Here is a 20,429-nt window from a genome sequence, read left to right as displayed (position 1 = left end):
ACCAGCCATACTTATGACCAATATCTCAGTGAAAGTGTGGAAAGAGGATAGTGTCCAGTGTGTGGATATGGTAGCATGAACTTTGGCATAGCCACTAGATGAAATGTTAATGGGTTAGTTCAGAGTTGCAGAGACTAGGGGAGCCAGCCACCTGTGAAAACACTTGTGAGCAGTGTTAAACGAAGAAGGAAGGCTGACTACTGCAGAAAAATAGCATGTGTAGGTGTGTGGTGGGGGGGGTGGGGGTCGAGGGGAAGAGACAAAAGAAGTCAAAAACAATTTGTGACTTTGGAGTCTGTGAATTTGCTTGGAGAAGGAGAGAGATTTTCTTTCTTTCAGACATTTATGTGACCACAGTTAAAGAAAGAAAAGTTCTTTGTGCAGAATCTTGAACTCTTTAAAAAGATGCTCTTGAAATCAAATGGCCTTCTGACTCCCTGAGCAGTGTTTATTCTGTTGTGTAGCAGACACTCTGAGCTCCTGTTTAACAGACATTTTTCCATCTTTCTTCAGGTAGGGACCTGATTTTGTTTAGGGTGGCTCTTTCCCCAGCTCCAGGAAGAAATCCTAACAGGTCTAGTCCAATTCTGGTGGTCCAGTTCTCCTGGCTAGGGGTTCTGTTTAGGGCTGGATCTCCTCTTACCAGTCATTAACTCCAAAAGAGTTAATGACTGGTAAGAGGAGATCCGCTTGTGGGGGGCTTCCAGGAAAGGTTCCTCACTCTTAAGGAGACACCAAAGAGACGGACATCCTTCCAACTCTGGATATTGCTGAGTCTGGATGGGAAACCTGAAATTACTATTCTCATCTTACTCCCAGACAAGGCCAAAACCCAGAGGAGGGCAAGGCGAAGAGCATCTCAGAGGACTGGGCTCCTTGTGGTGTGAGATGATGAATCTCCTTATTGTTTAGATCAAACTGTCAGCCAAATACATCCTAACAGATGCTCTCTCTTACAGCACTTGGTACCAAGACATGTTTCTTGGTTTTACTTGTCTGAGACAGTGATTTGAGTAGGGCCGAGACTGGCCTTCATTTGTTTGTGTCTGTATCCTCTGCCTGGCCACAACAGGCTTCCATGAATGTTTGCACTTGAACTATTAATAAATAGTTCCAAACTGAAGGGGCCGGCACTGTGGTTACACACTTAACATGCCCAAAACAGGACTCTTCATTTCCTCCCACATTCTCCCTCTACATCTGAATAAAGGGCACTGCCCCTCTCCCTTCCCCTCACTCCCACACCTAACCCATTACCCAGTCCTTCCTGCTGGTTCTCTCTCCACACTGTACCCCAAATGTTGACACTGGTTCAATCTGGAATCATTTCTCATCTAGATTACCTCAAGAACTCCCCAGCTTCTCTTATTCCCAGCACCTGTCAAATCCATTCTCCATACAGCAGTCAGATCAGTCTTTAAAATATAGATCAGGGATTGGCCCGTGGCTCACTTGGGAGAGTGTGGTGCTGATAACACCAAGGCCACGGGTTCGGATCCCTATATAGGGATGGCTGGTTGGCTCACTGGCTGAGCATGGTGCTGACAACATCAAGTCAAGGGTTAAGATCCCCTTACTGGTCATCTTTATTAAAAAAAAAAATGTAGATCAGAAACTCATCCTCAATGACTCCTCATTACACTCAAAATAAAATGTAAGCTCCTACTTTAGTGAGTGAATTTGGGGCTGGCCGGTTCTAACACTCAGTTGGTTAGAGTGTGGTGCTGATAACACCACGGTCCGGGGTTCCATCCCTGTACCAGCCAGCAGCCAAAAAAACAAAACCAAAAAATGGGTGAATAGTACCTCAGTGGTGGTAAGTGGTAGATGAATTTTATCTCAACAATAAAAAACACTCATCCGGGCCGGCCCGTGGCTCACTCGGGAAAGTGTGGTGCTCATAACACCAAGGCCATGGGTTCGGATCCCTATATAGGGATAGCCTGTTAGCTCACTGGGTGAGTATGGTGCTGACAACACCAAGTCAAGGGTTAAGATCCCCTTAACGGTCATCTTTTAAAAAAGCAAACAAACAAACAAAAAAACCCACTCATCCCAATTCCTCCCCATGGCCCACAAGGCCTGCACGATCTGGCCCCTGCCCACGTCTTTGAGCCCACCTAGTACAACTTGCCTTTAACACTTCCCTCCAGCTACACTGGCCATCCGTCTATTTTGCAAATATCCCATGATTGTTTCTACCTTGGGACCTCTGCAGACCTTCTTCCCTCTCCCTGGAATGCTCTTCCCTGCAGCTTTCTACATGGCGTGTTCATTCTTGTCATTCAGGTCCCACCTCAGATGTCACGTATTAGGTAGCCCCTCTCATCCTATCAATTGTCATCTTTGATTTTTTTCATAGCACCTAAATAACCAAAATTACCTTATTAGTTTACTTGTGTTTTCTCTTCTCTCCAGCTCGTGACAGTAAGAACTTATGTTTTACCCACACCTAAGAGGTGAGTAAGGGTTTGTTGAAGGAATTACTTGTTGAATCATTTCAGTTCAGCATTTGTGTTGGGCTTATTAAGTTCCCTGATGTTTTCAATTGAAAGAAAATTTTGTACTCGCATTTATTTCATAAATAAAAATGAATCACTGTAACTTCTCGAGCCTCAGTTTTGTTATCTATAAATTGGCGCTGGAGGTTAGACTACGTGATCTCTAAGATTTCTTGTAGCTTTAAAACTTCTAAAAGAAGGGTGGGGTCTGGTGTCACTGAAATAAGGGCTGGCCAACAACTTAGTGGCAAATTCAGGACTAGGTCCCGGAGCTTTGTCCTCCCTAAGTGCCACTCAACAAACCCTTATTGGAAGCTCAGGGGCATCCCTCACCCTTCTCCTCCAGCCAGCCTGGCAATGCCTCCTCAGAAATCTCTCTGGATATTCTCCTTGGCACCATCCCTACTGCACTGCCCTGGCCAGGCTGGCATCAGCCCTGTCCTGGACTACTGCGCCAACTTCCTCCCTGCTCCAGGCCTCCCGCCTTCCACCCCAGCCCACATCCTGGCCCCAGGTGCCTTTCCAAACACAAAGCTCTGATCACACCCTTATCACTAAGATGTAACCAGAGATATCCCAATTAGAAACACTTTGTGAGTGGCACACAAAAGCTACAATATAAAAGGCACTTGAGAGGTGGCCTAGATGGGTCAGCCATGCATGGCTTCCTAGAGGAGGCCACACTTTCCCCCCTCAGGTTCAGTAATTCGCAAGAATGACTCACAGAATGCAGGAAAGCACTATACTTGGGACTGCAGTTTTATTATAAAGAATACAAATCAGGATGAGTCAAATGGAAAGACACATAGAACAAGTTCTGGGAGGGCCCAAACGCACAGTCCCTGTGCTCTCTCCCTTTGAAATCAGGGCATGTCACCCTCCCAGCACATCATGTGTTCACCAGCCAGGACACTTATTTATTTATTTATTTTTTAAAGATGACCGGTAAGGGGATCTTAACCCTTGACTTAGTGTTGTCAGCACGATGCTCACCCAGTGAGCTAACCGGCCATCCCTACATAGGGATCCGAACCCATGGCCTTGGTGTTATCAGCACCACACTCTCCCAAGTGAGCTATGGGCAGGCCCTGACCAGGACACCTATTGAGCTTCAGTGACCAGAGTTTCTACTAGGGCTTCATTATTTAGGCATGATTGATTAAATCATTGGCCATGTGATTAATCTCAGTCTCCAGGCCTCTTATCCTCCCTGGAGGTCGGGCTGGCTCAAAATCCTAACCCTCTAATCACAAGGTTGATCTTCCTTGTGACCAGCCCCCATCCAGAAGCTATCTGGAAGCCTGCCACAAGTCACCTCATTAGCAAGAAGCCAGGTGTGATCTAAGGGACTCATGAATACCAGACATTTCTATTACTCAGGAAATTCCAGGTGTTTAGAAGGTCTATGCCATGAACCCAAGACAAAGATCAAACAAATTATTATATAACAAATGATCATTGGGTGACTCAAGCTGAGCTGATGAGACTTAACCCTATTTCATTTGCTGGAAGTACTGGGAAAGCTACAATCTTTTTCTGTGAGGGTCATCTAACTGTTAGAATGAGGCTTGGAGCTGCTGGTAGCCATCTTGCTACCTGTGAGAGGACAACCTGCCTGAAGACAGTCCAGAGGAAAGCAGAGCTAAAAGAGACTGCATCCAAGTTCAAAGTGACATTGAGGGCCGGCCCGTGGCTCACTCGGGAGAGTGTGGTGCTGATAATACCAAGGCCACGGATTCGGATCCCATATAGGGATGGCTGGTTAGCTCACTGGGTGAGTGTGGTGCTGACCACACCAAGTCAAGGGTTAAGATCCCCTTACCGGTCATCATTAAAACAAAACAAAGCAAAACAAAGTGACATTGAGCCTCTGGCTCCAGCCGTGCCTGAAGTCATTCTCTCTCTGATTTTTCAATTCTTTGAGCCATGAAAATAGTTTTTATGCTTAAACTAGCTTAAATTGGAGTTTCTATTACTTGTTACATCCCCTGTTCCTGAGAAAGACCGTTTTTCCCCTTTGTATAAATACCTTGGCTTAACCTGGGCCCTTGATGTCATCTCTTCCCTCCTTTCCCAGAACTCGCTCCTTCAATGACCATCCTCTCTACTGGCTGCTTTCCTCTTAGACTTTCAGCATAATCAGGTGTCGCTCAGGATATAAACAAACAAGCAAACCTTTGTACCTTTTCAAACTACAAACCTCCATATCTCTCCTTTTCAGCCAAACTCTGTAGAACAGCTCTCCACATTCCTCCCTCTTCTTTACCTCCGTTCACTCATCCTCAAACCACTACCATTTGGCATCTGCTACCACCACTTCCCTAAATAAAATTACTCGCCAAGGTCACTCAGCAATGTCTTAGTTATCGATGTCTTCTAGAGGAGACAATGGCAGTGCACAGCCCTGATTCCCCCCACCCCTGCCATGGATCACTTTTTTTAAAAAAAAAGATGACTGGTAAGGGGATCTCAACCCTTGACTTGGTGTTGTCAGCACCACGCTCAGCCAGTGAGCCAACCAACCATCCCTACATGGGATCCGAACCCGTGGCCTTGGTGCTATCAGCACCGTACTCTCCCGAGTGAGCCACGGGCCAGCCCCATGGATCACTTTTTTTAAAAAAAAAGATGACTGGTAAGGGGATCTCAACCCTTGACTTGGTGTTGTCAGCACCACGCTCAGCCAGTGAGCCAACCAACCATCCCTACATGGGATCCGAACCCGTGGCCTTGGTGCTATCAGCACCGTACTCTCCCGAGTGAGCCACGGGCCAGCCCCATGGATCACTTTTTATCATTTGTGTTTTAGCCCATTTCCCCTGAAACACAAGACATCCTATACTCCCACATTCACTGGCCTTTGTTATGTGGTTTCTCTTCCAATGGTTAGAACTTTTGCCTTGATGGAAGTGCCTGAGAATTGACATCTCCCAGGGGCAGCCCTTGGTCAATGGCTGAGGGAGGTAGTGTATGAAAGGCTTAGCTCCCATGTGTCTGCACAAATTTCTTTCTTTTTTTTTTTTTAAAAAAAAAAGATGACCGGTGGGGCTGGCCCGTGCACAAATTTCTGGCATAACTTACATCCAGGGCTCCCCGTTGGATCAAACTGAACTACTCTCTGCCTGACATCATGCACCTGCTTGGCTTTCTCTCCTCTCTCCTACTTCTCCTACTCCCTCAGTGGTTTCTCCTAGTAGCGCTTTCTTATTACATTACTTACCCGCAAATTCTCATCTCAAGGTGTTTCTGGGAAACCTGACCCAAGACGTCATCACAGCACTTTCTACTTTCCTTTCTTTATCTACTTGTTGAATGTTGATTGTTCTCCAGAACTAGACCCTAGGCCCTCTTCTCTTTACATATATTACCTGGCCAATCTCATTCATGTCCATGGCTTCAAACACTATTCATGTCTGATCACCACCAAACTACTTTGTGCAGCTCAGAATCCCTGCTGGACAGCTCCATCTAGTAGTCCAAGGACTGTACTAATACAATAGCCAGTAGTCACATGTGGCTGTTTTAACTTTAATTAATTACAATTAAAATTTCAGTTCCTTAGTCACACTAGTTACATTTCAAGAGCTTAATAGCCACATGTGGCTAGTGGCTACAATATTGGGTAGTGCTGAAGAACATGTCAGTCATCACAGAAAGTTTTATTGGACAGCTTAGACACACTTCCAAACCTACTTCATAGTTACCAGCCTCTTGCCTTTCCGTATTCCTCAACTGTGTCTCCCTTTCCCAGACAATGATGGGCCACTACAGAGAAAGGGTAAGGGGTGGGATCACAGCAATAGGGTCCTTTTCACTGACATCTTCCTCTAACTGAAAAGAGGGATGGACAACACTGATGATGAAGACCTTAATAAAGACCTCTGCAAGCTGATGTTAGTTTGGTTAAAACTGGGGACTAACACTGCCTACGCCAGAACTTGCCCTTCCACAACAAGTTTTTCCAAGTCCATCTGGCAGCCTCAGCCTTGAACACATTCTTTTATTTATTTATTTATTTATTTATTTTTTTGGTCTTTTTCCGTGTCCGGCAACGGATCGCAACCCTCAGTGTCGCCCCCGTACCAGACTGGGACCAGCAACGGGATCGCAACCCCCGGTGTTGCTCCCGTGCCTCGCTCAGCCAGTGAGCGGGAACCGGTCTGCATGTGGGATCCGAACCCTCGGCGGGAGCGCCGCCGCGCTTCCCAAGCGGCGCACTATAGCAGTGCACCACCGGGCCGGCCCCTATTTATTTATTTTTTGCCTTGGTATTATAATACTGTGTTTTAACTAACTGAGCTAACCAGCCAGCCCCTGAACACATTCTTATTTCTAATGGAGAAATCTCCATTTCTTGGGTTACTTGCCTATGTGTTCCAGAATGGGCACTTGATCCAATCAGCTAGTCAGTTTTGGAAATTTTATTGGGAATCTCAGAAAAGAGAGACCCTCCTTCTACAAGAGTTTCTAAGCTTTTAGGACTTAAGTTTGGAGCTATGGAAAGCCATCTTGCCACTAGAGAGGAAAGCCTGCCTGGGAGTGAAGCCAAACGCGTGAGGAAAGCTGAACCAGAAATGAACCACAGGTTCCCGATATCTTTTGGTCCCTGTATTCATCTGTTCCTGAACAAGCTGGATCCACTCTAGACTTTTAATTATATGAACTGTTTCCTTACTGTTTAGGCCAGCTGGAGCTGGGTCAGTGACAGACTGGATTGATGGAGGCTCTCATTGTGCTCTTAATTTCTACTACCTTCTACCTTAATGGGTCTTAATTTCTCTAAGTGATGAAGATGTCTCTGAGCTCCAAGCTGTATGTCCAACTACCTCCTAAAGTCCCACAAGCACGTCCAAACCTGACTTCATTATTTCTGCTCCCCATTTTTATTTCCCGTCTCAGAGGTAGAACCTCCTCGACGGCCTGCCCCTTTCCTCAGAAAAACCAAGGTCGTAAGTTCAGGCTCCGCCTCCTCGCGGGGCCTCCCCAAGGTCACCCGCTTCTTCCCTCGCCCCGCTCCTTGGCGGCGGTATCCACGTCCCCCTCCGCAGCCGGCCTGGGCGCTCTAGGCTGCAGCGGGCCCTTCGAAAAGACTTATCATCTCGCTGGTTTCCGGTACTCGGCGGCTACTCTAGCCTTCAGCAAGGCCTCGGGACTCTATCCCCTAAGGTGGCTTCTCTATGGTTGACTTCTCTCCTTTGTCCCGAATTTCCTCCGGGAGGACGCTCTGGTGGGATCTAACCCCTTCTCAGGGCTGCCTCTGAGGTTCCTTTTATGTGCAACTGGAGTAGTCACTGAAGCCCTGCGAGATTTACGAAGTCTCAGCCCTCGAAGGGTCAGCGCTGAGCAGGAGGATGGCGGAAGTGAGTATGAAGGTGCCTTTCCCTCTCGCCGCTCTTCTCTATGGTCGCTTCCTTCGGCGACGGGAAAAAGGGGTCCCGGCGCTTGCGCAGAACGGTGCCGAGCGCTCGTTGCGGAGGAGGGGGGGTGCAGGGAGCGGGAGCTGCCTCCGCCGCCGGAGCTAACCGCGGGGACCGAGATGCAGGTGGGACCGGAACCGGAACCCCCCTCTTCAAGTGCCTCTTCTCTCTCCGCGACCCCGCCTCGGCGCCTGAGAGGAGCCTTGGGTGGGGGTGGGCGTGGGGGGCCGGGCCAGGAGGGGCACTCGGCCCCCGAGAGAGCAGCAGACAGGGCTGGTCCCCAGGAGGCTGCGGCCCCGGGGAATGGGCGGGTGGGGGGTGTCCAGGGAGTAGGGTCGGGTCGGAGTGGATTGACCACCGGGCCCAGAGGGTCCGAGCCAGGAACGGAGCCTGCAACCTCCACCACCTGCCCTTCGGGAAATAACAGAACTGAGCCAAGAGGCAGGTGCACCGGGGAAGTGTGTCTGAGTCCTGCTTGGTGGAAGAGAAATTGAGTCACCAGCTCAGAAGCCGCAGGGTCAGCGGGCCTGAGGGGGCTGGGTCTGCCTGTGGTGCAGAGGGTTGGGTGGGCCTGTGTAAGCTGAGGTGGCCTCTGGCTGGAGATTGGGCTCTGCTGTGTCTTCACCTCTTGGCTCGGTTCCCCTGTGCTCCATGACTCCCGCATCTCCTGGCTGCTTCTCGTTGGTTTGGAATTGTCCCTATGGTTGGGGCCATCTGAGTGTGTAGGGCCTAGGCCAAGGAAGAAAGGGAGGAGCTGCCCACGTACAGCTGGCTGTGGGTTTGAACAGGAGTATGAGGTCGCTGAGGGTTTGGGGAGATTTTCCTGAGCTGCCCTCGCCCCAGTTCTGAGCCGTCACCTTCCAGTATAGCATGGGGGAGGAGCACTCACAAAAGAGCCGTGGGTTGTAAATTCCACGCCCGGACCTTGGGAAGGCTCTTCCTTTCTCTAATTTTTCTTTCAGAAAGCTGGAACCACGATACTGTTTCCCCCCATAAAGCTAGTAATAATAGTAGTCATTTATTGTGTGCTTACTTTGTACTAAGCACTGACACGTTCCATTCCATTTAATTCTCCCAACAATTCTAGGAAGTAGGGATCGTTATCTCTGTTTGACAGATATGAAAACTGAGGCTCGGCGAGGATGTTTAATTTTTTCAAGATCACGCAGCTAGTAGGTGGCTGAGCTAGGGTTTCAGCCCAACCCTTACTCCAGAACCCATGGCCTTAACCACTATGCCAACCAGTCTTTAGGGCACACTCCCAGGGAGGGAAGAGGGAGGTGAAAAATTCTGAGGCCCCCTGTTATGTTTTATTTACGTTGTGGCCAGCCCGGACTTGCCCTGACCCAACCCCTAGTCTCTCCTCTGGTGCAGCTACCTCTGGGCCCCAGACTGAACTGGCACCAAAGAAGCGGGCTGTAGCCATTCCAAGCACCCTTCACACAGTGCTTGGGTGCTGGACTCAGGTCAGCTTTCGAGACAATTGCTGTTTCAATCGTTCATCCATCTACCCTCCTTAATGAGTAACCTCCCTCCTTCGAGCTGGACCAGAGGACGCATGAGGCAGGGTCTCTAAGCTCTATAGTCCCAGCTCCCCTCTGGCCCCCTGAGAGCAGGGGCAGTAAGGAGCTATGGCTGAGGCTGGTCCAGCCACTTCCCGGGGACAAGGACCATGCAGTGGGAAAAACAGTAGACTTGGAGTTCTGAAACTTTTCTGAGCTTCGGTTTCCTCATCTATTAGAGAGGTTATTAAAACCTCTCCCAGGGAAAGGTAAGATAACCAATGGAAGCCTTTAGAATGGCACATGGGAAGGATCCGTCTTAGAGAAGAGAGGTGATTTGGAAAGGATTCCTTTTTGGAGGAAAGTTCTCCACAGCCCTCTGTTGCTCCTGGGAAAGTGGTCGCAAAGGCAGCAGGACAGGCTCGACATTGAGGAGCCAGTTGCCTGGGGTTTGGGGGGTGTGAGGGTCTGGGCGAGGGAAAGGAGGCAGGTTGGTTCTCTTCCCCATTGCTTTCCTAGGAGTCTAAACCAGAGTAGGGAGTCACTGGCTGGGGGTGGGACTCTGCTCCTGGTCCCACCTCAGCAGTGACCCCGTGTCTGTGCCTCTCTCTTCCTTTTGCAGCTGCTGCCGCACACCCCGCGTCTTCTGGCCGTGTCCCTCTTTGCTGCCCCTCCCCACAGGCTCCCCCTCTCTGCCTCCTGGGGACCATCATGAATGGTGCCCCTTCCCCGGAGGATGGGGCCTCCCCCTCCCCCGCCCCGCTGCTACCACCCCCTCCCCCAAGTTGGCGGGAGTTCTGCGAGTCCCACGCCCGGGCTGCCGCCCTGGATTTTGCCCGCCGTTTTCGCCTCTACCTGGCCTCCCACCCCCAATACGCGGGGCCTGGGGCCGAGGCTGCCTTCTCCCGCCGTTTTGCCGAGCTCTTCCTGCAGCACTTTGAGGCTGAGGTGGCCAGGGCCTCTGGCTCCCTCTCACCACCCATCCTGGCTCCCCTGAGTCCTGGTGTGGACATCTCGCCACAAGACCTGTCCCTTGAGAGCTGCAGGGTGGGTGGGCCCCTGGCTGTGTTGGGCCCTTCTCGATCATCTGAGGACCTGGCCGGCCCCCTCCCTTCCTCAGTCTCTTCTTCTTCTACGACCTCCTCAAAGCCGAAGCTAAAGAAACGCTTCTCCCTCCGCTCAGTGGGTCGCTCTGTCCGAGGTTCGGTCCGTGGCATTCTGCAGTGGCGGGGGACCGTTGACCCTCCCTCCCCAGCTGGGCCCCTGGAGACCTCATCAGGGCCACCAGTCTTAGGTGGAAACAGCAACTCTAATTCCTCTGGTGGGGCTGGGACCATTGGTAGGGGACTGGTTAGTGATGGAATGTCCTCTGGGGAAAGATGGACTCACCGTTTTGAGAAGCTGAGACTAAGTCGGGGAGGGGGGACCCTGAAGGACGGCACAGGGATGGTCCAGAGGGAGGAGGTGCTGAGTTTCATGGGGGCTGAAGAGGCAGCCCCTGACCCAGCTGGAGTGGGCCGGGGAGGTGGGGCAGCTGGGCCTAGCTCAGGGGTAGGAGGGCAGCCTCAGTGGCAGAAGTGTCGCTTACTGCTTCGAAGCGAAGGAGAAGGAGGAGGAGGAAGTCGTCTGGAGTTCTTTGTACCACCCAAGGTGAGGCCCAGGGGAGGGTGGGTGACTGGGAGCAAGTGATAGAACGACCAGAGTGGTAACTCAGCCCTACTGATAAGCCGTGGGGTTTACTGCTCACACACATAGCTTCACTTACGTTTTGTTTTTAAAGCTAGCTCCTGGCTGTACGTTAGTAGCTGTGGGCAGGACTGAGAAAGCAGTGTTATTACCTTTTGTCTAACTCCCCTAGGATGTAGAGGGAAAGATCATCTTTGCACACCAAAAACCTAGATCTCATTCCCTCTCCCAACCCAGGCTTCTCGGCCCCGACTCAGCATTCCCTGCTGTACCATCACGGATGTCCGGACAACCACGGCCCTGGAGATGCCTGACAGAGAGAACACGTTCGTGGTTAAGGTAGGAGCTCTGAGCTCCCCACTCTCTTGGAATGCATGTTGGGGAGAAAGCTCTCAGCACATTTAAGCAAGTGACATTGGCAGGAGGTACACATGTGTCAAGTGCCTTGAGAATGTGTCCCTGGCTGTGGCTTTTCTGGAAGAGGGGGAGAAGGGGAGATGTTCTTGTTCTCATTGGGGGTGGATTAAGGCCTTGGGAGCTGGACGTGACCTAGGCCTCCTCCCTGACCCCTGACCTGGCTGAGACCCTCCCCTTATCTCCGTAGGTAGAAGGCCCCTCGGAGTATATCTTGGAGACAGCTGATGCTCTACACGTGAAGGCCTGGGTGTCTGACATCCAGGAATGCCTGAGCCCAGGGTGAGGAGCCTGACTTCTGTCACTGAAGGGACTTGATGATGGGGGTGGAGAGCAGCCTCTGCCTCTCACCTGGTGACTTTCCTCCCAGCACCATTTTCCCTGTCTCTGCAGACCCTGCCCTGTTACCAGTCCCCGCCCCATGACTCTTCCTCTGGCCCCTGGGACTTCGTTCCTTGCAAGGGAGAACACAGACATCCTGGAACTGCCCTGTCTGAATCACTCAGAGAGTCTGCCCAGCCAGGATCTGATGCTGGGCCCCAGTGAGAGCAACGACCGCCTGTCGCAGGGTAAGGGTGGAGCCTGAGGGAGCTGGGAGTCTCCAAGCCTGCTACACAGAGCCCCCTGCTCACAGGCCCCACAGCCTCTCTCCAGACCATGTGCACGCCATTCTTGGTCCCTGGCTGCCTTACTCCCACCAAATGATAAGTATCATTTGTCCCTGAACATGCTGAGCGCTCTCAAGCCACAGTTTGTCATTTTTTATTTTTTTTAAAGATGACCGGTAAGGGGATCTTAACCCTTGACTTGGTGTTGTCAGCACCACGCTCAGCCAGTGAGTGAACCGCACATCCCTATATGGGATCCAAACCCGTGGCCTTAGTGTTACCAGCACCACACTCTCCCGAGTGAGCCACGGGCCGGCCCCACACAGTTTGTCATTTAGAACCATCACCACCACCACCCCACACAGGCCCCAAGCAAACTCCTATCCAACCTTCTACAGCCAGCCTTGTTACTTTTTCCATAAGTCTCCTGCAAGCCACCACTCTGGCTGGAGATAATGGTTCCCTTCCTGAAGCTTCTGGGACACTTTGTAGAAATCTTTGTTTTCTCTCTGTGCATACGTTGATGGCACCACATTTTCTTTTCATTCTGTGCTTTTTGGCCTGACCACCCCCACCCCCCCGTACCCACACACATATACACACGAAGACATCTGTCTGCTGGCCCCAGCTTGCCTTTGTGTATTCAGCCTCCACTACACCCTCTTCTCCTGATCTTCCACTCTGAGTTTCAGCTCCACAGTGCCTAGCACACAGGTTGTACTCAGAGAATGGACAAATGACTCATAGAAACTTAGAGTTAGAATGAACCTAACAAGTCATCAGATCTCAGGCAGCTACGACCAGGGAGAGGAAATGACTTTTCTGAGGTCACCTGAGAATCATTGACAAAGATGGGAACTACACCAACCTGATTCTCAGGCCAGTGCTCTCTGCACTGCACGTGTACCTGTCCTCTGAGCACTGACTGTGGACGACATTCATGGAGACTCAGGCCTGCCACTTGACTGGCCCTAGTACATCCCAGGCCCTGTGCTAGGCCCTGGGGCAGGATGGGGGAACTCAGAGATATCTGAGATGAGCTCCTTGCCCTGCATGGGCTCACAGTCTAGCTGGGTTGATAAGACTTTACTCCTTATAAAAAGCAGGTCCCCTACCACGGCTGGCTGGTTGGCTCACTTGGTTGGAGTGTGGTTTTAAAACACCAAGGTCAAGGGTTCGGATTCCCTTACTGGCCAGCAGCCAAGAAGAAAAAGAAAAAAGCAGGTCCCCAAAACAGAGAGTCTATGCTTAATGTCCTCTGAGCAGCACAAATGGGAAGCATCTTGTGAGCTCAGAGGAGAAAGATAATGGGAAGGTGGAAGAGACAGGGACTGCTGCGCAGAGGAGGTGACAGAAAAGATCATGGCTTGAAGGAGGCAGATGGTGAGAGCAGAGACCTGGGATGGAAGGGCCCAGGATATCTGGAAAAATTGGATGAGTTAATTGGGCTAACGTGGAGGGTATACAATGAATACAAGTTAAGTTGAAGATCAAGTTGATTTATGTTGAGGATCATTGATGTCTTAGAGTTGGCAGCTTTGTCCTGTAGTCCAAAAAAGGACTCCTTTTTTAACATCAAAACATGTGAGGGATTCTACCCCCATCTCTGTCACAGTCTTTCAGCTGTTGATTTAGAAAAGACATAGGCACGTTTGAATTCTAGGCCCCTTGCAATAACAACTCTGCAGTCCTCCAGCAGTGCAAGAAATGTAAGGAGCTTCTGGTGAAAGCCATCGAGAGTCTCTGCCTGCAGAGATGTCCAGAAGGTCGACCAGCTGGCTCCGTCATCACACACAGGAAGGACTGCTGGTGGGGAAATGGGCCCAGGATTCCAGCCCTTCAGAAAAGGAGCTTCTTGAGTTCTCAACTTTGCCCTTCCGTTTTTTTCCAGGGGCATACGGGGGCCTCTCAGACCGTCCCTCGGCATCCATCTCCCCCAGTTCCACCTCCATTGCTGCCTCCCATTTTGACTCAATGGAACTGCTTCCCCCAGAGTTACCCCCCCGCATCCCCATTGAAGAGGGACCCCCAGCAGGCACAGTTCATCCCCTCTCAGCCCCCTACCCTTCCCTGGACACTCCAGAAACAGCCACAGGTACCAGAGGTGTGAGTGTGTGTCTCCAGGCCCACTTGCCTGTCTTCCTGAAGCTCCCATCATGGGATCCTCAGGAATCTGGCCCGGGGGGGGAGGAAGATGATTCGTGAGAGGGGAGACACCTTGAGGGGAAAACAAGGCTTTTCTCCCAGGATGGGGGAGGCTTCCCTGACACCCCGGTTTCCCTCCCTCTCTCCTTCCTGAAGGGTCATTCCTGTTCCAGGGGGAGTCAGAGGGAGGTGAGGGGGACCAGCCCCTCTCAGGATATCCGTGGTTCCACGGGATGCTCTCTCGACTCAAGGCTGCCCAGTTAGTGCTGACAGGAGGCATTGGCTCCCACGGTGTCTTCCTGGTACGTCAGAGTGAGACGAGGCGGGGTGAATATGTCCTCACCTTCAACTTCCAGGGCAAGGCCAAGGTGAGTGACAGGAAAAGGCTCTGTTCTGTGCAAAGAGTGGGTGAATGGGGGACAGTGCTGTCCAGGGGAGGAGGGTTTTGTAACCGGTGAGGACTCCAGCTCCCGCCTCACTGTTCTTGTCCTGCCCTCAGCACCTGCGTTTGTCACTGAATGAGGAGGGGCAGTGCCGGGTTCAGCACCTGTGGTTCCAGTCCATTTTCGATATGCTTGAGCATTTCCGGGTGCACCCCATCCCTCTGGAGTCTGGAGGCTCCAGTGATGTTGTCCTTGTCAGCTATGTCCCATCCTCCCAGCGACAGCAGGGTGAGCAGAGCAGGTCTGCAGGGGAGGAGGTGCCCGTGCACCCAAGAAGTGAGGTGTGTGTGCCAGAAAGATGGGGCGGGGGGCTGTGAGGAAGATCGGCTTTGTAGGGGAGAGTAGGGGAGAAAGGTGCCTGCGCGTGGGGGTTTGGAAGGGAACAAGGCACGCTGATAGGACGTAGGGAGGCAGAGGGCTCCTTGCTGGGGCCGGGAGGCAGCTGAGAATTGGGCTGGTGCATCCCATTCCATCAGACCCCTCTGTTCCATCAGCTGTCTGTCTCCTGGACCCATCCTCCCCAGCCTTGTCTTCACCCTTCATCACAACCTTGCCTTGGGCCTGCCCTTCTTGGGGATGCTCGGTCTGATCCTCTTCCCCCCTCCCTTGATGTCTGATGTCCCTGTCTGATCTCTCCCTTTCCTCCATCCCAACATCCCATCTGTCCCCACGTTGCCCCACCCCCACCCCCAGGCCGGGAGCAGGCTGGGAGCCATGCAGGGGTGTGCGAGGGAGATCGATGCTACCCCGATGCCTCCTCCACCCTCATGCCCTTCGGAGCGAGTGACTGTGTGTAAGTGTGGTCCTCCTCTCACCGCCGCCCATGATCCATCTTCCATGGATGGGGGGTTGCTCAGGAGATGGGATGTGGGAAAGATAGCACATGGCTCCTGGGGGGATGAGCGAAGGGGAGTCCACTGCGAGAGCTTGCCTCCCTCCACAATCAGTCTGTCTTCTTACCATTCCCATCCAGAACCGAACACCTCCCATGACCCACCCCAGCCCCCTGAACCCCCTTCATGGACAGATCCCCCACATCCTGGGGCAGAAGAGGCGTCGGGGGCACCAGAAGTGGCGGCAGCAACAGCCGCAGCAGCCAAAGAGAGGCAAGAGAAAGAGAAAGCGGGCAGTGGAGGGGTCCAGGAAGAGCTGGTCCCCGTGGTTGAGCTGGTCCCCATGGCTGAATTGGAAGAGGCCATAGCACCAGGCATGGAGGCCCAGGGAGGCACTGGATCTGGAGGGGACATGGGGATGACCCCAATGGTGCAGCTCCAGCAGTTACCACTGGGGGGCGACGGAGAAGAAGGGGGCCATCCCAGAGCCATTAATAATCAGTACTCCTTTGTGTGAGACACCCCACCCTTTTGCCACTCTTTTTGCTCCCCAGCCCTCAGGTGATGGGATTGGGCTGAGTAGGGACATAGAGGAGAGGTAGGAATCCCTTCCCCACATGCTTTCTGACCCTTGTCGGCCAAGGGCACATATGCTGGTACAAGCAGAGGTTCAAGAGTTCTGTTAACTCCCCTGTTCATACACTACAGGTGCCCCTTCCCCTGGGCAGGGGATTTGGGCTCCATTACCTCCCTAAGGGGCTCTTACGGTCAGCCCCACGCCTGGGGGGCCGTTTCCCCATTAACCACCCCCCAGCCCAAGGAAGGGTGAGGGGAAAGGGCTGTCAGTTATATTAAGGTTGTTGTTGTTGTTGTTTTAAACAAAATGGAGAAGCATAAATAAATACAAGGGTTTCTCTCAGTTCCATCGTGATGGCAAGTGTTTGCAGTGGGGACTGGGCAGGCACACAGGAAGGCAGCTCACCAAGTGTGTGAGCTCGAGCTGAGAGGCCAGAGCTGGCCCAGGTTGGGTCCCTGTCGCTCTCCCGTCCTGTGCTTTTGGGCCATCACTGTGGGCTGTCCCGCTTGCCAAGCAGTACGTGCACAGCTAAGCAGTGCTTCTTGGGGTCTCCAGCAGGTTCTCTTGATACGACAGGACAGCGAATGGCAGGATTGATCATCTCCAAAGGCCCTTCCTGCTCTGAATTCTTGAGTTAAAGCTTCCTGCTCTACGGAGAAAGCAGACAGATCGCAGGGGTGGGGTGGGAGCTCCGTGGCTGTGCTGGGAGAGGTTTAACGTGGTAGTCACAGTGTCTGGCTGCAGAGGGGCCCAAGGACAGGCTGACTGCCCCCCTTCTCAGAGCCAAGCTGGAGGATGGGTAACAGAGCACTGGCTTCCAGTCCTTTGCTGTGTGACCAAGGAAAGGTGCAGCCACTCTGGGCCTTGGTATCCTCATCTGTAAAATGAGAGGTTTCACCTAAGTCAGAGCTACTGACAGGATCTGTTTGGCCTAGATAATGTTTCCATTTGAGTTTCACATAAAAATTCAGATCATTGGCTTCTCTTGCAAATCAGAAGCTCCATCTTCCACACTGCTCCATCCCCGCCAGCTCACCCCACTCACCTGAAGTGCCTGGCCCTGTGGGCATTTGCATATGCAACCTCCTTCCCTCCCTCCCCACCACCCCCAGTTAAACACAGGCACTGCATTATCCTTAATGTGGACCTGTCATCCTGTGCTTCCCAGCTCTGGGGGTGGTGGGTGACAACAGGAAGGGCACAGGGTCTGAAGAATCCCACCTCTTGTGCTTGGCTCTCTCCCGTCTCCTCCATCCACCTCTGCCTCTTACCATTCTGCCTCTCACTCTCCCTCCCAGCAGAGTGGAGCCAACACTCTCATGCCCCTCAGCCTCTGCCTCCAAGAGGCCCTACCCATGCTCATGACCTTGCTATTCTGGGCCTTGTGTTCTGTTGGGAGATGGACAGGAGACAGCTGGGCTCACAGGCCACCCAGGCTGGGGGCTAGCTGGGGGAAGCCTGCTGGCCCTCTCTGTTTTGTCTCATCCCTGGGGCTCCCCCAAACCTTGGCCTCAGGAGACTAGAGATAGAATTGGTCTTGAAAAGGGGGTGGGGTGCTTTGCAGATCTGGGTGCTGTGTTCTCAGTGTGAGATGGTGAGCGAAGGCTGTGGCGCCCCTGGGTAAGCAGGGCCTGATCCTCCTAATCTAGCAACAACTGGTGCTCTGAGGCTCCCCCTCCCCCAAACCCTGCCAGGCTTCAGGGACTTGCCTTCCAAAGATGGGGTGGGGGAAGGGTACGAGGACACCCGCCCACTCCCCAGACTGGCATGTCTTGGCCAGAGAAGCCTGAGAGACTATTTCCCTCTAAGCCTTAAGGCTCGGAACTGGTCAGGGATTGGCCAGACTGTTTACATATCCTTCAGAACCAGGCCTCTCCTATGCTCAGCTTCAGTCCTCAGTGTGGGAGGAAGAACACCTTCTAGCCCTGGGCTTGGAGACCCTCAGTGGGAATGGACCCAAGAGTGCCTCCTCGCTCCACCTCCTCCATCCCAGGGCACACCTGCAGCCTCCCTTGGGGTAACCCCTTTGCAACTCCTAATGGGTGGCTTCAGTTTTCCCCTCTGGGAAGTAGGGGAGGTAGAAACAGATAACCTTAAAGGCCCCACTGGCAGGCCTGTCCTGTAAAGCCTGCCACCTTTCCTCAGCCTCATGCTCTCAGCTCCCTTGAAGCTACCCATCTCTCCTGTTTCCCCTTCTCCATGTTTGGGCATTCCTGCTGCTGTAAGACAGTGGCCCCTGTCACTCCTCCAGGTGTTGGCGGGGAGAGGCCAGCCAGTGCCAAAAGGCTTGGCGGTGCTGAGCTTGACTCTGGCCTGAGACAGTGGGTGCTAGGCCAGGTGGAAGTACCTGTTGATGGGACCCCCAGCACTCACACCAATTGTCTAAGTTCCCCCAAATCTCTCCCACCCCAGGTCACAGCAGGATTCTGCTTCAGGGGAGGGTTTGGTGGAACTGTGAAAGGGGGAGGGAAAGAGCACCTTGTCCTCAACTCACCCAGGAAGCTGCCCCTCCCCCAAGCCCAGGCAGAGGAAGGGAGTCTGGGAGACTAAATCCTTCAGTTCCACCCACCCCTGCTGGCCATCCTCCTCCCCAAAAGTGGGGGCTTCCCTTTCCTTTGCCCCGCCATCCTCTGCTTAGGAACTTGAGCCCCAGAGTGGGAAGCAGCTTTTAGAACCCTTTCAGCAGTCCATACTCCTTGTTCATTTCAGGAAACTGAGGCCTGGGAGAGGAAGGACTTGAGCCCAGGGTCACAAGGCTCCTTCCCCTCACTGACCTTTCACCATTACTGTCATCAAACCTCTCCTCTGTCTTCCTTCCTCCCCTGCCCACACCCCACAATCCTGTCTGCTCCTCTAGCAGCTGCCCTGGTGATAACCCAAAGACGCCCCCATCCTGGAGCACGATGGGGAGGGGCAACTCAGAGCAGCTGCTTCTCTGAGGAAGCTGACACCAAGGCCAGCGGCTCTGCAACAACTTACGGCTTTGCACCCAGCCCCAGGGTCCCCGCCCACCTGGCTGCTGCTAGCCAGCTCCCTGCTGTCCCTTTTCCCCACTGCTCCTCAGACTTCCCTCTGCCCCTGGTGGCCCTGTCTCTATACTCCCCATCTCTGTTCTGTCCTCATTTCCCCTGGACCTGCCCTCAGGAATCTGCCCTCTCCCCATTCCTTTGGTTTGGAGCCTCTGCTGATCCACTCCCCCAGGTCCCCTTTCCTGGACGCCTCTTTCAGTGGGGCATGCCCAGCTCCTGAGCACACAACACAGGTCTGGTGCTCATTCCCTCTTGAGGACAGGCACATCAGGGCCTGAGTGGAATGAGGAACACATACCTCTGGGGTCTGCCATGTAAAACCCTTGGGTTAAAGACAGCACAGTGTGGGGTGAGCTGACCCTCATTCCATGACTTGGGGTGGCCCCTGCCTCCATCCTGAAACAGTTATCCCTCCCCCTCTGCCATCAGCACATTCTGTAGCCTCGGGTTACCCGGCTGCTTGGGTGTCCCATTTTCCTGGGGGGGGGATTCCCTGTCAGGGATGGGGGGGCCCTGAAGGCTATGTTGTTCCCAGAGGCTTAGAGCAATGGGGGGGAGGGGGCAGTTTAGGGGAGAGACAGGCAGTCCTGGCTCTGCTCACCAGGGCCTGGACACTAAATCCCTTGTTGATGGCTGCAGCAACCCCTCCCAAGGGTAGGGTTACCATATTCTGCCCTGTCCCCTTGACCCTCTCCCCTCCCCTTGTCTCTCTGGAGCCACTTCCTCTGGCCCCCAAAAGGTGTTCTTTCCCTCTTCAGTCCCCTGAAGGCTTACAGTAGCTCTGCTGCTCTCTCAGCAAAGTAGGTGAGGAAGAAGGAGACTGTGGAAATGGAAACAGATTCACGGCAGGGGAGATGGGAAGAGGGGTGCGAGGAAAGCGAAAGGAGAGTGGAAGAGGGCTTGGGGGATGAGTTTGGAATAGGAAACTCAGTGCAACTGGGGAAGTCGACGCAATTGGGGAAGGGGTCTGTAACGGATGTTTGAAAGTGAAGTCTCTCCCTGCCCCCCCTTCCCTGGGGCTGGGGCCACCTTTGCTTCCCTCATGAGTGACATCTCAGGCTGCAGCCCTACTGTTCCCCCTCTGTCAGCAGAAATATCTCTCTCTTTTGACCCCTCCTGCTGGAGTCTCAGCCAGCCAATCCTTGATCTGGGGGAGGGGGGAGCCTGCCCCCCCGCTCCCTCATAAGGACCAGCTGGGGGCTGGGGGGGGGGTGACCGGTGCTGCAAGTGGGACGGGGGGTCAGAGCTTCGTGGAGGGAAGAAAAAACTGGGGG

General features: G+C 52.9%; 1 protein-coding gene and 1 long non-coding RNA gene across 8 annotated transcripts in view; one reads left to right on the top strand and one right to left on the bottom strand.

Annotated features, from left to right (window-relative positions):
* Positions 1–7,864: 7,864 nt before the first annotated feature.
* On the top strand, positions 7,865–16,469 carry SH2B1 (SH2B adaptor protein 1). 6 transcript variants are annotated; one of them, XM_008579021.1, is made up of 10 exons: positions 7,865–8,043; positions 10,043–11,070; positions 11,344–11,445; positions 11,711–11,802; positions 11,914–12,089; positions 14,020–14,223; positions 14,430–14,641; positions 14,773–14,944; positions 15,410–15,509; positions 15,690–16,469. In XM_008579021.1, the coding sequence occupies exons 1-10, from the start codon at positions 7,902–7,904 to the stop codon at positions 15,706–15,708; spliced, it is 2,247 nt and encodes a 748-aa protein (XP_008577243.1). In that variant the 5' UTR covers positions 7,865–7,901; the 3' UTR covers positions 15,709–16,469. The 6 variants fall into 6 exon arrangements, with proteins under 6 accessions (XP_008577243.1, XP_008577241.1, XP_008577240.1 ...); XM_008579019.1 differs by having other exon boundaries at positions 14,773–14,997; positions 15,690–16,468; XM_008579018.1 differs by lacking the exon at positions 15,410–15,509 and having other exon boundaries at positions 15,690–16,468.
* Positions 16,470–16,937: 468 nt separating this feature from the next.
* Positions 16,938–20,429, bottom strand: part of LOC103595591 — a 5,490-nt gene continuing 1,998 nt past the window's right edge. For both annotated transcript variants that reach the window (XR_550962.1, XR_550961.1), the window contains exon 3: positions 16,938–17,003. This is a non-coding gene — a long non-coding RNA (uncharacterized LOC103595591). The remainder of the gene's footprint in view (positions 17,004–20,429) is intronic.

The sequence above is a fragment of the Galeopterus variegatus genome, unplaced genomic scaffold, assembly GCF_000696425.1.
Source record: "Galeopterus variegatus unplaced genomic scaffold, G_variegatus-3.0.2 Scaffold1799, whole genome shotgun sequence".
NCBI classification, from domain to species: Eukaryota; Metazoa; Chordata; class Mammalia; order Dermoptera; family Cynocephalidae; genus Galeopterus; species Galeopterus variegatus.
This window is presented reverse-complemented; position numbering and strand designations above follow the sequence as displayed.

What these genes read in the sequence shown, in the direction of transcription:
- SH2B1 (XM_008579018.1), top strand. Translation starts at nt 7,902, where the DNA reads ATGGTCGCTTCCTTCGGCGACGGGAAAAAGGGGTCCCGGCGCTTGCGC. An exon ending in CACTCCAGAAACAGCCACAG is followed by an intron (nt 14,224 to 14,429) that starts GTACCAGAGGTG and finishes TCCTTCCTGAAG; the next exon opens with GGTCATTCCTGTTCCAGGGG. An exon ending in ATCCTCCCAGCGACAGCAGG is followed by an intron (nt 14,945 to 15,689) that starts GTGAGCAGAGCA and finishes ATTCCCATCCAG; the next exon opens with AACCGAACACCTCCCATGAC.